The 18,738-nt window shown below is 40.7% G+C and overlaps 1 protein-coding gene across 4 annotated transcripts in view; it reads right to left on the reverse strand.

Annotated features, from left to right (window-relative positions):
- The window catches only part of whrna (whirlin a), a 141,860-nt gene that overhangs the window by 72,536 nt on the left and 50,586 nt on the right, over window positions 1-18,738 (reverse strand). For all 4 annotated transcript variants that reach the window (XM_041960086.1, XM_041960084.1, XM_041960085.1 and 1 more), the window contains exons 2-3: window positions 9,108-9,326; window positions 3,188-3,313 (exon numbers count right to left, since the gene is read on the reverse strand). In XM_041960086.1, coding sequence (XP_041816020.1) covers window positions 3,188-3,313; window positions 9,108-9,326 — 345 coding nt within the window. The remainder of the gene's footprint in view (window positions 1-3,187; window positions 3,314-9,107; window positions 9,327-18,738) is intronic.

Genomic DNA, 18,738 nt, shown 5'->3' on the forward strand with positions numbered 1-18,738 from the left:
ATCGCGACAGGCCAAAAAATGTGCTTTATTATGATTCTTGTTTCTCACACTGAGCCCTGGACTCAAGTATGCGTATGCTTGCTTGCACTGGAAACTCGACAGTCTCGTATTCATTCCAGTTTTTTCCAAATGACAAAATTCCACTCCAAGTACTAAGCTGCCAGGCACCAAAGCAGAGAAGGGAGGTGGGGAGAATTGGTGCAAAAAAAAAAAAAAAAAAAAAAAAGAAGCAATCTGAGCTCTGAAACCTCAGGCTCGACAGTTTTCAAAACACATTCTTCAAAATGCACATCACAGCACACCACAGCACCAGGAGCAGCGCTAAGTAGTTCATACATATGAAATAAAGAAAAGAACTTGAGGGGGAAAGAGCAAGAACATAAAAAAAGCCAGAAAAGCACATGTCATATTGCAGGAAATTAAAGCCCTTTCTACCGCCCTTCTTTTTTCATTCCACTCTTAATAAGAAGCCTTTCTAGTTGCTAACACTTCACATCAAGATGCGATGCTGACTGTGTGGGCCTGTGTGGGCTCTCTAATAGGTGTCTGTGTAATTGGCTGGTTGACAGGCTGATCACTAACAGGCATGAGATGAAGGGCTCAGGGGAGGAGACGTCCATCTTCGCTCTCCTTCTGTTGCCATGTCACCGTGACAAACACACATCTGTAAGCAAACCAACCAAAGCCGTGCACTCTAAGGATGGATACTCTACTACTTGAACATGAAAAGATCACCGTGTCGTTTATATCTGATATGGCAGCTTGTGACCCTGAAAATGGCATCTATTGTCTTTGCTATCGTCCTTATCAGTCATTCAGACTCCCCTCACTGGGAATGCTTCTCATTCAGAGATGTTAAAATGGTAATTACATTTTAACGACACAAGCCTGAGTTGTTTCAATACACAATTGCTTACTTTTCAGGGCTTGATGCCCAGTTTAAAAGGAGACAAAGCAAAATGTATCTAACAAATACCATATGCTACTTTTTTTTATTTGAACACCTTAAAGTAATTATTCTGATAGCCTATATGGTGAAGAAAAAGAGGAAAAGTGGTGTGACAGAGACTAGCCTAAAGCAGTTAGAAAGAAAGCGAAGAAAGTGGCATACTGGAATAATTCCTCCTGTGGTGTTGTGTCACAGTGACAACCATTGTAAGAAGTGTTTAAAGGAAATTTCACCACTGGTCAGATGTTCCTACACTGTAGACAGAGCGAACAGAAGATGTAAAGAGCAAATCTGATCCGACCAAGAATAGAGATCTAATCATAGACAGACCTCAGTGTTTCCAAAACACTGTGGCGGCCCGTACTGATAGCAGTATTGACTGCCACTGAGTGATTTCCTATTTTTTATCTATTTCTATTTTTTAAATCCCACCCCCCCCCCTCTCTCTCCTTGTCTTATTGTCAGGGTCTGGCTGTACCTCTCTCTCATTCTGAATCTTTCTGCTGTCGATCCCTCCCTTGTGTTGTTTGTTCTCTCTGTGCTTGTTTGTCTGGGTGTGGCACTTTATTTTCCCACCTGCTGCCAATCACCTAGCACATCTGAAACCCACACGCTCATCAGGCTCCTGCAGTCTCTACACTCCAGCTCCACACTCCAGTCTTAGCCAGTTCACTCAGTTTGCCAACGCACTAACACTACAGCCAAGTTTAAGCCTTGATAAGTCATTTCCTCGTTTTTGCCTGGACCTAATTTAATTCTGTGCCTCAGGTTCATCGACTCTCTGTGGTCTCAGTCTACCTGCTTGGCCCAGCGTTTGCAGATCTGCCTTCCAGCCAATTACTGAGCTCTCTCTGCTTGCTCCACTCCACCGTCACTATGGCTCAGCTCTCCAGAAGTCCACCTCAACATCAATAAATATGCATTTAAACTATCATAAACCATGTGTCTGAGCTAGGGGTCCAAAATTAGATCAGCTTTACACGTATTGTCAAACACTTGCTAATAATTTGATTCAGTTGATTGATGGAAAACTAACTGACAATTTATTTATTACTATGTATTTATTGTTTTATCTTTGAAGTCCTTTCTGGAATAAATTCATTTTAAATTTTACTGGCTACAGCTTCTGTGCTGGTTCCAAATGTGAATAATTGCTGATTTTCATCTTCCTTCACGTTTTGGACTTCCGGTTTGGAAAAGACATTTGAAGATGTCACCTTGGACATATTTCATTATTTTTAAAATTTTTTTGGACCAGAGTTTAAACGATTCATCTCAGAAATAATCAGCAGATTAATCAGTGAGGAAAATAATTGTTGAATCCATATTCCCGAGTTACCAGGATGATACTGTGTGGTTACTAAGATTGGATTAGTTGATTGCTAGAGCGTTACTGATAGGTGGCCAAGGATCTTGCGGTGGCTGGAAGTGGGCTCTATAGGGGGTTAAACAGTGGTTTCTTGTGTGTTTCAGATAGTTGCTGAATGGATGCTAAGAAGTTGCTACAGTATGTAGTTGCTTGTGTGTTTGGGTTCGTTTGTGCAAGAAAAAGTCATTTACCTTGATAAATTCATCATTATGTATTAATCACCTCTCCATCTTATTGTTTTACTTTACCATGTCTGTACACGTAACCGCACGTTTCGATTTATGGTCATCAACTATAAGTTTGAGCCTTCACCAGATATGAGCATTTGTCCAGCTCATACAGTGTATCTGGACTTGACTGTATGTATCTCAGACTGTGCAAAGTTTCTAATGTTACCTTGAAAGCAAAATAACGTGACACAGCTGTTGAGAAAATAATGATATACAGTTTCTTCTCATGTGATGCATCACTTGCTAGCACAAGAGTGCCAGAACCAAGATACAGATGCCTGTACTGTGTGTTTGTTCTAAACAAGTTGATGGGGAATTAGCATAAGGTGGTATGAAGTTTTAGAATAAATTGGTTGATATTCTACATGGGTCTGTAAGTTAGGCAAAAGTTATCAGTTAACTAATGAGTCATATTTTGATATACCAACACATGTATTCAGCACCGAAACTGTGTGAAGGGTAGTGTGCTGAAAAGCTCTTAGGAAATTAGAATATTGTGCACACCCCCCTGCATCAACAGCAACAAAGAGCAAAGCATGCAAATAACTCAATTCTTATCTAAAATATGAAGTTTCATATGTTCAAAGTGAGACCGTGTGTTTGAGACAGCGAGTGAAAGATAGACTGAAAGTGTGATACCTTGAGTCCTCCGCACTCTGCTGCTGATCCCTGATCCACTCCAGTGATGTATATACCCAAAGCATATTCTGCTCCCCCCCGGATCATCAGACCCAGAGACCGGCCATCATCCAAAACCAAGTTGACCTATTAAAGACGGACAGATAAATGAAGAAGGCAGAAACAGGGGTTAAATATCTGAAAATTGAGTGAACCAGCGGTTTCTTAAATATCAACATTTTAAATGACATTTTACGGTCTGCATTGTGTTACTTGACAGGCTGCCAGATGCGGCCAGGCTGTCGGGCTGTTCAAACTGAAATGGATATGTGAAACACAATGCATGGAAGAAATGACAGCCCTGCACTGAGACGGGATTTGCTGGCAGAAAATTAGCTTTAGGAGCTACTTAGATGTGGTGATTCAGGGCCATTAATGAGGAGGCTGAATATGTTCTGATTGGAGGACTGACTGTTTAAATTGGTCAATCAGTTTGTTTACAAGGCTCATCCCTGTCACTCCCCCTGATAAGCAGAGCAGACAATGTCTGACACTGTTTGAATTCAAATAACCCTTCAAACGGAAATATTGGACGACTACAAAGTACCCCTGCTATAGTGCCCAATTAAACATCCTGCTGCGGGAAGCTGAGGATATCTGCAGGATGTAGAGGAAAGTGCCAAAATGATTCCAGTTTCTACATTTGTAAAAATGTATATCTAGCAAATTATTTCATCTTGTGCTGTATTTAGTTATTAAAATAAATGACGTGGATACGGCTTGACAACAAAATTATCCTTCTTTTATGCTAGAAATAGTTTCATGCTGCCTTATACAGCATGTGCATTGTCCGATTAATTAAAAAAAGTCAGCTTCAGTTTTTGCATGTGAAAGGTTAAATCGCATTTCTATAAACATTTGTGTTATCGCTGCAATTTGATTAGCTGAAGCCTAAATAGATTCAATTTCTCAATATGTTACGGCAAACAAAGCAACTTATATTCAAAAGAAAGCTGGAGGAGCAGAATAAATACTGCTTCATATAACTGGTTTGAAAGAAGTTGTGATGGAATCCATCCAGCAGGGCACCATTTATATCCAAACGTTCAGAGGCTATGCTTCCAAAGATGGTAAAAGACCCGTTTTCACACACAAGAAAAAATCTACAATATATTTTAGACAGTGCACTTGAAGAAACAACTAGTTGAAATCTGTTAGATCTGAACCTACACATATTAATGACAATGTCCTCTCCTAGTTTTCTGCACTCTGCACAAATTTGTGGACCTGATATGTCTCATGTGAGAGTGGGTCCGACCTGGACTCAGCTCTACATGCAGCTATACAACTATACAAGCCGCTCTGCTAAAACGCTTTAACACTTACAATTCATCTTTTTAGCCTTGCTTTGATATCCAATTAATCACAATTTGCTTTAGTTGTAAGCCACTTACATTTATAGCACCAGCCGTAGCTATAGCTTCACTATATATATATATATATATATATATATATATATATATATATATATATATATATATATATATATACATATAAACTACAGGACCAGTCAAATGTTTGGAAACACCATCTCAGTCAGTGTTTTTGTCTTTATTTGTATTATTTTCCACATTGCAGATGTGGATTTTTGATTCTTTAAAGTAGCCACCTTGCTTTGACAGCTTTGCACGGCTACTGGCATTCTGTCAGCCAGCTTCACGAGGTAGTCACCTGGAATGACTTTCCAACAGCCTTGAAGGAGTTGCCATATATGATGAGCACTTGTTGACTGTGTCTCCTTCACTCTGCATTCCAAATCCCCCCAAACCATCTCAGGGGGGTTTAGTTTGGATAATTCAGGTCATCTGATGCAGCCCTCCAGCACTCTCCTTCTTGGTCAAATAGCCCTTACGTAGCCTGGAGGTGTGTTTTTGTTCTTCTGAAAAACAGTGATTGCCCCACGAAGCACAAACCAGATGAGATGGCATGTTGCTGCAGAATGCTGTGGCAGCCATGCTGGTTAAGTGTGCTCTGAATTTTGAATAAATCGCCAACAGAGTCACCGGCGAAGCACCTCAACACGATCACAACTCCTCCTCCATGCTTCAAGGTGGGAGCCAGACATGCAGATACTGTCCGTTCACCTTCTCTGCATGTCCCAAGCAGTTCTCCTCTTCTTGCTGGTCTCCCTCAGAAGTGGTTTCTTTAAGGCAGTTCACCCATGAAGGCCTGATTCACACAGTCTCCTCCGGACGGTTGATGTTGAGATGTGCCTGCTACTTGAACTCTCTGAAACATTAATGTGGGCTCTAATCTGAGGTGCCATTAATTAAATTATGAGGCTGGAAACTGTAATGAACTTAACCTCTGCAGCAGAGGTAACTCTTGGTCTTCCTTTCCTGGGACGGTCCTCATGAGAGCCAGTGAATGTTTGATGGTTTTTGCAACTGTACTTGAGGATTCATTCAGTTCTTAAAAATGTACTGATCTTCATGTAATTAAAGTAATGAACAGTCATTTCTCTTTACTTAGTTGAGCTGTTCTTCTCATAATATGCAGTACTACAGAAGTCGAATAGGGATATTCACTGTATACCAACACTGCCACACTTGATACAACGCAACTGAAGTCCCTCACCAAGAAGGGAAGAAATTTCAGGGGGAAGACACAGCTGTTAACCGATAAGCATTCCAGGTGACGACCTCAGGAAGCTGGCTGAGAGAATTTCAACAATGTGCACAGCAGTCATCAAGCAAAGTAGCTACTCTGCAGCAGAGTAGTTATTCTGAAGAACCTAAAATATAAAACATAGTTTGTATTGTTTACAATCTTTGGTTTAGACTTGGTTTACACTTGAGGTCTGTTCTGCAGGATAAGGGGTTACATTAAAGTGTATTATTCTGTCCCACTGGTGATGATTCGGGCAGGTTCAATCTGCTATTTTCCATCATCTCACCAAGTGTGTTCCTTAACTCTGCAGCTATTTGCATTGGCCTTTTAGCTTTAACTCACTTAATTCAATAATCTCAAAGAAGTCAGAGCCAGCCTGAAGATTTCCATATGTTTACTTAAGATTCCTTGACTGCCTGACTCACCTTTTAAAAAATGAATTACAGGTTCAGAATTTTGATACCTGAAGCACCGTAAACTTGAGATGTGTCCCTCTCTCAATGGCACAGATACACATACTATAGTTGCAATGAATGACTGAACAATAATTTTCCATTAAAAAACTTTCTGCTTCCTTTCACTTATGACTGATTGGATGAACTCAACTCAGCATTTTCAAAATATGTACATTTGGAAAGCAAAGAAACCACATTAAAGTCCACTGGGAGAGGTTCAGCAGTGGCTTAGCTGTGCCAAACTTTAAATTGTATATTTTACTTCATTACAATAAGGCCCATGATTACTTGGTTTAATCCTAATGTAGCTGTCTGCCAAGATTGAAAAGGGGAATCAGTTGCACCCTGGCGACTGCGAGATGACACATATGCAAATATCTCTATTAAACAATGTCACTTTCATCTCTCTTATTTCCCCTGCTGGTGTAAGTTTGGCATCTGGCACAGAAATCTTACTTTCATTCAGTGCGTATTGTACCGCACCTCTTCTTTTTTAATAACAACTGTCTGCCCATTGAAGGCAAGCCAGCCACCTTCGCCCAGTGGGAATATGGAGGCATTCATGTTCTCCGTGACATTTATACAGGACATGGAGAACAGGTTTAATTACCGGACTCATCCTTCTTTTATTAGTAGCACACAGCATTTCTCCAGCATCTTCTCTTATCATGGAATCACTTCAATCCTCTTCTCTCTAAAAGGAGTCTCGGTGGTCTGGTGTCTCCGTTTTGCGAGCAATGGAATATGAGGCGGTGCTCATAGAGCCCTTGTTTGGCATAGACAAGTGCATTTAATGACAGTAGGGACTCATGAATGATAATGCACATATTATGAGTGAAATTAGCACTGCATGAAAGAACAACTTAATTGAGTCAGAAGCCCTTGCTAATGTCATAATATTCAAGACCAGCACTAGAAGCACAGAGACTGCAGCGGCCTTGGACAGGGTTTCTAGTAATCAAAACACCAAAGGCGTTTATTTATTGTCAGACTGTTACTAATTGACATGACAGGGGCTTTGAATACATTTCTTACTAATTTTCAGTTTGATTCGTCATAAAACGTACTACAAAGTAGGTGTTTTTGGAGCATTCATCAACTTTCAGAGTCTTTTACTGTTCTCACTGAATATACTGTATGTCAAACAGGATTAGCAAATGAGCACATTCTGTTTTATGTATGTTTTTACACAGCATCCAAACTTTTTTGGAATCGGGGTTGTAATCCACTCACAAATGTGAAAATTCACAAACCAGCTCATGTTTAACGGACTGGGGATTCTCTGGGGGGGGGGGGGGGGGGGGGGCAGTTAGGTTGTTGTGATACCGGTTCACACATGCCAACCTACAGGATAGTCAAAGTAACAGCAGCAGCAGTTTTGACCTTCTGGTGCTACGTATCAAAGACACTGCGTTCTAGTTTGTTTAATGCAGAGCACGTCTTTTTAATCGCCCCTAGACCACAGAGCCGGAGGTGAATCCAATACAAAGAGGATTGAAAATGTTGAGATGACAGATTTTCAGAGTCAATAGTGACCACCTGAAAATTTCATGTAGTTCCTGACCCTCTATCCATGAAATGCTAATACACATCAGACAAGACCTGTTTTGAAAGACACATTGCTGAAAGCATGTAAATATCAGAAAAGGATATGAATTTATTTTTCAAGCAGCAAGGAAGCTAAAACAGCCAAACTATCTTCTGGATGAATATTTTGTACACATTATCGACATAGGACTAACTACAGGCTGTATTAATGGAGCTGAATCAGTTAAGATTAATGTGTGGCTCTTAGCTGCTGAAAAATTGAAAGTTCTAGTGTAATAAATCTTTTAAACAGCTCTGACAGCTCCATCCCTGCAGGTCATGAGGTGGTGACAAGGTGGAGTTTTGCAGGACTGAGGGTCCAATTATGGTTATTTACATTTTTTTAATTTTTTCACAGCAGTCATCCACTTTTGCCAATCCTTACTGTTATGATTTATTCCAGACTGCCATCAGAGTCACTAAGTTTTGATCACTAAAACATTGGACCCAGACGACATTTTCTGAGATTAAAAAAACATCTGAATGCCCAGTGCTTGCTGTGTTTGTCCAATCAGTTGTTTGTTTGTTCATGTTCATGTTCATGTTCAAGATAATTTATTTATGGCCATGGAAAGGAAGGCAAAAGCTGTGCAATGCCTTTGCCCCCCTTTCATGAGCAGAGTGAAACAAAAACTGTGTTTGACTAGACTGAATGTAAATACAGGAGTCCTTGGTTCAGTCTTAAGGTCGGTGCGCAGTATGATGCCTGGTACAGAAGCAACATTTTTGTTGGTGGCTTTGGAGGAATTTGGCTATGTTTTTTTTTTTTAGCATATTTGTAAGAGTATTTATGTTTTATGGATCAAACATTTTGTTGCTTACTTTAGCTCAGCTTAATTTAGCTTGCCTTTTTACACTCTTCATGAATATTTGATTCTAGATTTTTTAGAGTTTTAAAGAAATTTGTGTGATGATCCATGCAAGTCATATTATGGTAGCACTTTTTTTTGCAAACAGACTCTGTTAAAAGTGCATAAGTGATGTAGGTGACAACAAATGCTTTGTATGAATTAATGTCATGGCCACCGATTAATGATTTAATATTATAAATCATCATAGAGAATTCTGAGGACATATTTTTCACATTTTTAATATTTTACTTTTCTCCCTAATGGAATTATTCATTTGAAGGTACAACTGAGATTTGTGTAAAACAAAGCAGACAGTGGAAACACCTCTCCATTATTCCAGCACTCCAGTGTTTTCTTGCCCATTTAGAGCAGCCTCACCTTCTTCTCGTCTCCCTCCTGCAGTAGCTGCATGTTGCTGCGTCGCTGGCTGTCAGTTCTCCTCAGGGTGGCGCTCCGATGCTCGGGCAGGTCAGGAGGAGGGGACACACTCCGACCCTGAGGATCCACCCAGGTATAAACATGGTTGGTGACATAGCCACCTGGAATCCGGCCGACTGAACGCACTGAGAGACAAAGCTTTTTACTGCCCTTCAGCACCTGAGAGGAGAGGAGAGGAGAGGAGAGGAGAGGAGAGGAGAGGAGAGGAGAGGAGAGGAGAGGAGAGGAGAGGAGAGGAGAGGAGAGTGAATTCAGGCAACATTATACGGACAAGGCAAACATTTGTATTTCTCAGAACAGACATGAGCGCAAGTTCAAAGAGCAAAGACTAGCCACAAATCCACACTTCAATCAATTTAATTTGACTTTGTTAGATCAAAGCATACATCCACACAAATTCACATATGGGTACAAATACAGTGTGAGGCTGCAGCAGTGAATATTAAGAGACACACCACTAAATGTCGGAGTAAATCAGAGATTACAGAGGAGCAACCAATTTCTGCCAGGCTTTTCCCCCACCCTAAAAAGTCCAAATGATCACAGACCCACTCCCACACCCACACACCCACAACAAACACATTTCGAACACATTTCTACCGAAAATTGCTGCTGGCTGTGCCTCATTGCCTTCTGATAGCTTGCTGTACGTGCAATCCCTCTGCAGATCAATGTCTTCCCATGTGTTCGGTGGTCTGGAGAAATCAGACAGAACAGGGTTGAAGCTCTTAATGATCAAACAATCCCTGTGGACCAAGAACACAGACAGGACCTCTTCTATCATTTCAGACTAAAAACCATGACAAACACTGCCAAGTGTACAGTGGACAGTGAGCTCACTTCATGTGAGGGGAATGCTTTAACTTTTCATGATCTGAATTTTGAACGGAACACTAAGGTTTCTCCATGAAAAGGTTGACTGTGTGTAAAAGACGACAGGCGTATTATATCATAGTTGCAACAGCATGAGGATTCCAGGCATCTTTTAACCCAGCAACTCCCTCCAACTCTTTTGGAAGATCTTCGATTGATTGCAGGCCACAAATCTGTCACAGAAACTTCTTTGGTTCCTTGATCACCTCCAAGGCCAGAGGACAAGGGGTGTCGTTAACAGATTCGTGAACCACACACCGGCTCAGTATGGAGGTTGAATCACTATGACACTGAGACAGGGCTGTATGTTAACTGCTGCTGCACATAGCACTGGTGTTACAGAGGTTTAAAGTTTTGTAGTTTGTTTTCTAAAGATCCTATGTGTGTCACTTAGGAATCCAAAAACATGCTGCTATATAGAGCACAGCGTCTCTCCATTCTCAACAAATAACACCAACCCCCACATCAATCTTCCCTCATCTGTCTTCTTCCTACATACTTGTAAGGAACAACTACTACTTTGTTGAAATTCCTATTAACATATGCTGCAAGCAATAACTCAAATTACTACTTGTCAGAGAGCTGTGGAGTGCAGAAGAGGCCCGTCTCCTTGAGCACAACAATCAAGCTGAATCAATTTCACAACCCTGATTTGTGCTGAGAGATAATAACTTCAATTCTGAGGCAACAAAACCTTGTCAGCACTGAAGATCAGTGACTGGACCAAAATGGCTTTCACTGCTCCCTCCCTGTTCCACCTCCTCTTTATGGGCCACATCAATGCAGAGGTGTAGATAAATGTGCATAACAAATAAGTTCGGCAACACATGAGCAGGCACACTGCGAGTAGCCTTTACTCACAGAGAGAGAGTAGATCCAACTACAGACAGAGAAATACCTGCATACACAAAGGCACACAAAGCCCAAAACAGCAGGAAGTCAAAAAAGAAAATTGCCTGCCTTCTTGATTTTATTATTGTGTCAAAATTTTGACAGTTTTGATGATAAAGGCTGTCTCAAATGTCATATCCCACCGAGCATCAAACATCACCAGGGGGTCGTGCGAATCCAAAGGCAATCACCAGATTGCACCTTTTACAGGCTGAACATATTGCAAAAAAGGAAACTGGGGAGAAATTTCCTGAGAAAAAATGTGGAAAGTTGAAGGAAGGTGTCAGAACACACAAAGTATTACATAATTCAATTGTTCAGTTTGTAGTGGTGTTGCAAGTTCACAGTTTAACTGATGTTCATCAATACTTGATTTCCTGTTCCCTGCACAGAACAGTGAAGTATATTGATTTTTTTGTATAACAACTGCAAAAACTATGTGAAGTATATGCAGAACATACTGTAGACAAATATTATGGAACTGGGACACGGATAATAATTATGTTGAGACTGGTTGTTTTAGAGGAGGACAAAAAATTCTATGGGATTGAATTCAAAAGGCTTTAAATGCACTGCAGCAGCCATAATCTCAAGATGGTATTTAACCCAAATTATTTTTTTTTATTTGGTGGTTGCTTGATCCAAACACGTTGGCTTCTCTCTTAAACACTTTGCCAACCTGCGACACAGGATCACTTTGATTTATAGTTCCAAACAGGCTTTATCACAGTGTATGCTGGCCTGAGAAATGTAACTGCATTTAGAGGTAATGGAGAAAGAAGGCAAAATGAGCAGTTTTTAGATGCAATGAGAAGTGGGAGTGTGGGAATTTAGGGCACCATGACACACAAGGAAAAAGAAAGATCGAGGGGCATGCAGGTGATGGAGGGAGGGCAGCGGGTTTAACAGCCTGCTCGATCCTGTGAATAAGAAACAGTGGTAATCGACTAAGCAGATGTGGTACAGTGGTCATAATGCGTCATCCCTGGAGGAAGTGCTGATTGTGACACTGGGCTGATGCAGCTCGGCACTGCTTGCAACCAGAACAAACAGCCCCGGGAAAATAATGGAATATATAGTGGAGCATAATGGAAAATGGCAACGGCAGGTAAACTGCTTTCAGATGATGCTGCAGAAAAAAACAATATGCTCTCATGAGAGTCCAGGCAATCCATTTTATACACAAAAGCTGACGGCAGAGAGCCCAGCTGTGGTGGCCATGCAATTTCATCACTTAGAAATGCATGGTCATTTTCTGTAAGAGGTTCAAAGGTAACTGGAAGGAAGAAATGACTTGTAAGGGATTCAATCATAAACCCTGGTTATGTGAAGCTTCTGTGTTAAGTGGCCCCACTGGTACTGCAAACTCTTTTCAATTGGAGTATCTAAATCTCCAAAAGTTGATGGGGATCATCACATGAAGTCATGTGCTAATACGTGCATGTGTTGTGACCAACATGTCCTCATACCTAAACAACTGAGGAGGTCGATTGCCAGTGATTCTAAAAACGAGACATTACCACTGGAGAGTGGAGGTGGACCTTCATCATACAGGACCTTTGTCCTCACATGAAACAGCCACAGTTTGCTTAGCTTTGGGTGACAAAACTACTTTTTTAGGTTTAGGAAAAGATCATGGTGAAAAAAAGTGTGTTGCTGTTATGTAAGCGATGGACAGAAAGTATGTTACCTTACTTGAAAAGAGTCAAAGTTGACCTTCGGTTTTCAATGTCATTAAATCAGTTTTTAGTAGGTGGCTTATCCTGTCTGCCAGTGTAAAGGACCAGGTGGTGCATAAAGACCAGATGCTGTACTTAAAAGCCATGCAAACAAAATTTTTACAACTTTGACTCACACACAGATTTAGATATCTTATTTATTGTATTTTTCATCTTTAATGAAAGAAAACAAGATTAAATCAGACAAAATGGCAAATTCCACAAATTATTAAAACCCAACTCCTGTAAATCTTGTAAATAAGAGCAAACTAAACAATAAACAGCCGGGAGTTCCCTTGCAAACAATGAAGATGATTGGAAACTAGCATACAGATGCATGCCTCTCAGGCTTTTTCACAACAAGCTAACTGTCTACAGGTTCACTGAGCGGTATTTGAGAGTTTGCTCGAAAGAAGGCGAATAGAGCAGCCCCAAAATTCTCGAGACACAAGATGATGGGCTTTCTTTGAATTAAAAACTATTTAAAGTCTCCAGATCTTGAGAAACAATAGCTAAACTGGCAACATTGGGTCTCAAATGTGATAAAAGTCCCACTGCTTTAACGGCTGTTCAATACACAGATCAGATAAGGTTTTGGACAGGTGGATTTATGGGAGTAAAACAAAACAGCCCACAGGTCGTCCGTTAAGGTTAAAGTAAAGGTTACTTTATTGTCTCTCATAGGAGAAACTTGTCTTGCTGCATCAGAACCAAACATCATCATCAAACATTTCCTCTGCTGGCAGAGTTGAATACACACAACGCTAATTGTTCCTGCTAATTGCATACGCCTGATAAGTTGTCATGAACACAGTTAATGCACAGGTGAATGCAGGTTTATCAAAGCGTGCAATGTCAGTACACAGTCACACAACCACACCAACCTGCAAGCATTGGGATCAGATGTGTGAACGTGGTGCAGACACACAAAGCACAAGGAACCAAAAAGCAGCCAGGCAAATTGCCTTTCACCCTGTTTATTTGTTGCAGTCAGAAAAGATCTGTCAAGCGCAGGGGATCTGTTTTACACACACACACACACACACACACACACACACACACACACACACACACACACACACACACAGGTGATATTTGTACGAAAAATATGACGAAACAATGACAAGCACAACTTATTATCTAAATTCTATGTTTAAATTCTGTACGGTCTGAGTACATCACATATGTTCTAAAAGAATGTAGAGATAGTCCTTCTCATACTACACAACTAGAACATATTCTAGATTTATAATCAGACTTTATTAAGTGGAAGAAAGTCTGGATCGCCCTAAATCCAATCACTTACTTCACAAACAAGCCGACAAGCCGGATGACATTTTGTAAGATCATCACACGGATCATCCTGTTCAGTGGAACATTTGAGTATGTACAGGAATTACAGAAACTTAATGCTAACATTTATTGCAACCTTAAACCTAATTAGCTTCACTAAAATGATCAATTAAACGGGAAAACACTTTCTGAACTAATTTATTCCTGTATCCACTGAATGCTCCAGAGGATGGCTAGACCCAAACACACAGTCACACAACATTCACACCCACTCACACACAAACACACACACACACACACACCCCGAGCAACAGCTATCATGGCTGACTGCTGAAGCCATTTGCAGAAGTGCCAGAGGATGCATGCTCTCTAATACCCCGTTCACACATACAGACTCAAACACTGGAGACGCAACAGGATACCAAACATTGTGATTTCAACCTTGAAGACATGCTGGTGCCGCCCAGCACTACCCCAAAACTCAAAAGGCCCCCAGCAGCGCATCATGCAAAAGGTTCCACTTGATGTGGAGTAAACATCCTCTGACGCATGAAAGCGACAACTTCTTAGTTATTTATTTGACAGTGAAAACACATGTAGGGATTACTACTTCTAAATGAAATGCAACCGATGTGATGTAGGACTTTGAACCATAGCTAATTCGCAGATCGAGTCCCTGGTCTGACTTTTAAGAAATAAAACACAAAATCCAACACTCTAAGAGGCATAGAGACAAACAATAAAACAAACAAAGACAAACAACCATCACAAACAGTAACTGAAACAACAATGACTAATAAGGATAATCCAGCTTGTTTCGATTTCATTGCGAAATAGTTGTTTTCTAATCCTGAACAACGTAAAAGAACTGATGGAGGAAAAGCTGATAGTCACGGTCAACTGCATCCCAATTTTCTACGACATAATTTTAACAAGCTACTGGGACTGCAATGAGAAAAACAATGAGCGGAGACATTGCTCTGGAAATACTATTACTGAACTACTTCATCAAGCCCTGGTATGGAGGCAATGTGCAAAACAATCACTGCCCAAATGCAATTAAATTACGATCTCGATGCAAGCTCTAAATTTAAACCTTAAATCCCGACTGTATGTGTGAATGAGCTGTGATTAGAGACAGCTGGCAAGAACAGAAGACTGTGGTGAAGTGAAAAAGTAAAAACACAGCTTCTCTCTAGTCATATAAAATGGTTCATGTGTTGTTGGCAGGATTGAAAATTGCTACTCCATTAGCATGACATTAAGGTTGATAAACAGCGGTGCACCTAACTGGTTCACAGGTACACATACATGATAAAAATCTGAAATGTGCAATGTCAGTTATTTTAAAACAGACAGCAACTGACATGGGCCTGGGTTATAGAATTGACAACGTTGTGAAAGTGATCATAATGCAAATAATTTGCACTGTGAAGCTGTTACAATCCAGCAAAGGCGGTAACGCAACAGTTATGGAGACCAACCACCATAAAACTCAACAGAAGAAGAAGATGGCAGCAACTCTCATTGGTCATTAATACACATTTGTCATCTGCACATGTTTTTTGTCAACGCATTTGATCCAATGGCGTTCTGAGAACAAGCAGAAGAAAAGACTTTTCTCTGGAAAGCGGCTTAAAGATGTGTGCACTGTATTACTGAAATGTGGTGCGAGACATGTTACTCGCATCTGCATGCAGCAAACGAAACAGGAGCATTTTATACAGGCTCAAAAAATTTCAATCATCCGTTGTTTGATAAACACGAAAAGCTAAGAAGCACACAAACGCTAACAAACAAGCTAGTCAAGCTGAAAAATCAGTCGCCCACTTGCTAAACAAGTTGTATGCAGAACAAAGGCAAGCTCTGTGTAATGTTCTCCTAGCATAGGGTTAAACACACACATTTTGCCTTACGGAAGCTGCTTGGAGTGAAAGTCAGAGGTGTATTACGTGGCAAGCATGGCACAAGCTGTCATGGGCGAGTTGGGAGCAAAGTTGCAGCCCGCTGAAACTGAGGACAGTGAGGTAGACACAGGGGACGACTGCATCCACATTCTGTATGAGGTGAGTGCCAAACCCCATCTCCTGGTGCTCACCTGAATACCTGAGTAAAAAGGTTATGTGCTCCCCTGTTTACAGATGTTATTTACTTCATTTACAGGTTATCACAGTCCGTTGAGGTGCTTGCCTTTTGCTTCCTGTTGTCTGGTGCAACCTTTTTGCACCAAAGATTTTCTGACTCTAATAATGACGTAGAGCAGTAAAATCAAAATCAGAATATCATTCTTTTTTATCATCTTTTTATTATTTTGGGAAGTGTAAAGACAACCGATAACAATGTTTGGATCATAGACACTGCAATCAACCATGCCCTTGACAATCTCCATCCCACCCTTCCTTCCTTACGTGACCTTACACGGTAGCATAAATTAAAAAAAGGAAAGAATTCAAATTAATAATACAAATAAAATAAACAATAATAAAAAATACATTACAATTATAACAACAAACTCAAAATATCTAAGAAACCGATATAGGTGATATCACTTTGGTGATATATATATAAATAATGGTAATACAAAGTGCAAAACAAAAAGACATGCATTTTTTAAAATTTATATAAGCATCAAAAATGATTAAAAGGGCTGATTACTCTTTGTTGACACAGCTGCATTGCGGGTTCACCGTGTGTTTGTCCAATTACAGCAGCCAGCAGTGACGACAGGCCTGGTGTGATCTAGAGAACAAACGAGCGGAAACAAAACTGGAATGTGTTTGTTGATGGCTCGTTGGAAATGTGAGCGCAGCTGGGAGGCGAGCGGATCTGTCAGCGGTGTGAATGGATCATAGCCGTTGATGCTGTGCAGCGTTGGCACAATTTTCAAAGTCCGACCCATCTATCAGCTGCGTGTGTTCGCACCTCTGGGGGTAAGGCGAAGCGTGTCGCAGGCGGCGGGCGTGCCACTTTCCTTGACACTGAGCGAGAGCAGAGAATAAACGCAGGAATCACATGTGCTCGTTTTCACATCAGTTCAGTTCGTGTCTCTGACAGGTAGAGACACAATGTGCCAGTTTCACAGCACACCGTGCAGTCAGAATGCATCCCTACAACAATATGTTTTTACTGTTTGAGCTCCAGGAATGAAACTGAGGTTTTTGGTTTTTTTACTCATTAAGCACTCGAAGATTAAAATAAACAATACGATTTCATTCACAATTCAAAGTGCTGACATTTCTGCCAGTGGCGTTTGCACACAATTTGGGTGAGCAGTTTGGGAGTGAAAGATTGTTTATGCCCGCTCCCACAAAAAAAGCACAAATTACTTTGAAAAACAGCCCCCCGAAATAAGCAGGATATAACGGTGGCCGCAGCACAGGAATGGCAGAACGTCAGCAAGGAAAATGTCAAGTGTCTGCTGCTTTTGGTTCAGAGAGGTCAAACCGTAAAGGATTAGGTGACAAAATATTAAATATGATGAATTTATTCAATTCCAGTCAATTTTTGTCCCTTCAAAATGCGGGGTTATGTTAAAAAACAACCAGAAAGGTTGTAAACACCTTTGCACTGAAGTGAAATTCAGTGTATTTGTCAACAACAAATTTTATCATACTGTATCGTGACAGTCAATAAAAACTGAACGATGTAGTTTGTGATTTTACCTTTGCAACCTAAAACTAGCAGGCAGGGGCCACCTGCTAACGTTGCTACTACTTCTCTAGCACACAAGCTAAGCTGAAAGTGAGCCACAGCCTCACAGCAACATAAACATACAGCAGACAAGTGAGGCCATAGCCTGAGCAGCAGGCAGACCTGCTGTACTGTGCAATTTGCTCTAACAGCTACAAGGAAAGCACTACTCTCTCAGTTCACTTTCAGTTTAGACTCAAAGACCATTTTTGATTATCTCTGTTAAACTGAAGTGTTTTTGAAAAGCTCCCAGAGGCTTATGGTCATTGTCCAGATCAATGCTGTTCTTGCCGGCGTCTGTGTTTCCCAAAACTCTATAACAATTGGAGCGAGTCAATGACCAATAGTTATGATGTTTCATTTCAAATCCGCTGGGGACGAACTCTTCGACTACTTTCTGCATGTGTCCCATGTGCGTTGTGTGTTTGTACATACTGTTTTGCCACATGTGCAAGCATGCACATGCATATTTGTTGGACATAGAGAAGCAGTTTAGGACCCAAATGAAGTAAACACTTAGAAGGATTAATGAGTAATTGACAAGGCCGCCAACACAGAGACTTAATGGAGCCAAGTCATCAATCACAGGGATTAGCCAGAGGAAAACATCCACAATGCCCTGCCCAAGCCATCTCCGCTAATCCCCCCATTCCCCAATCCATTTCTCACTCTCTGCTTCTCTCTTTAATTTGAATAAATGCTCGGACCACCTGCACTTACACACACATATCACTGCACTGCACATACAAATGAGACAATGTGACAGACAGTATCTGTGCAGTAAAAGATTAAAACTGCAGTGATTCATAGATGGTATAAACACTGAAACAACCTTGCAGTTCTTCTTCTGTCTTTCTTTTCAGTATTTTCTGCTCTTGAGCCCATCCTTCCATCACACTTTCAGAAGTCGCTCCATGAGATTCCTATCATAATGCCTTCCAGTATGATAGGCCCCAGTACTGCAATACTTTTACCATTTATAATTTCAAGGTGAACAGAGAAAGATTTAAACTGGCTTACTAAAAAAGTTGTGGCGGATACAAAGAAATGTGCCGCTGTTTTCACTGTGTGTGAAATGTGCTAAAGGAGAGGCAGCAAAGCTAAAT

This window comes from Chelmon rostratus, chromosome 19 (genome assembly GCF_017976325.1).
Source record: "Chelmon rostratus isolate fCheRos1 chromosome 19, fCheRos1.pri, whole genome shotgun sequence".
NCBI classification, from domain to species: Eukaryota; Metazoa; Chordata; class Actinopteri; order Chaetodontiformes; family Chaetodontidae; genus Chelmon; species Chelmon rostratus.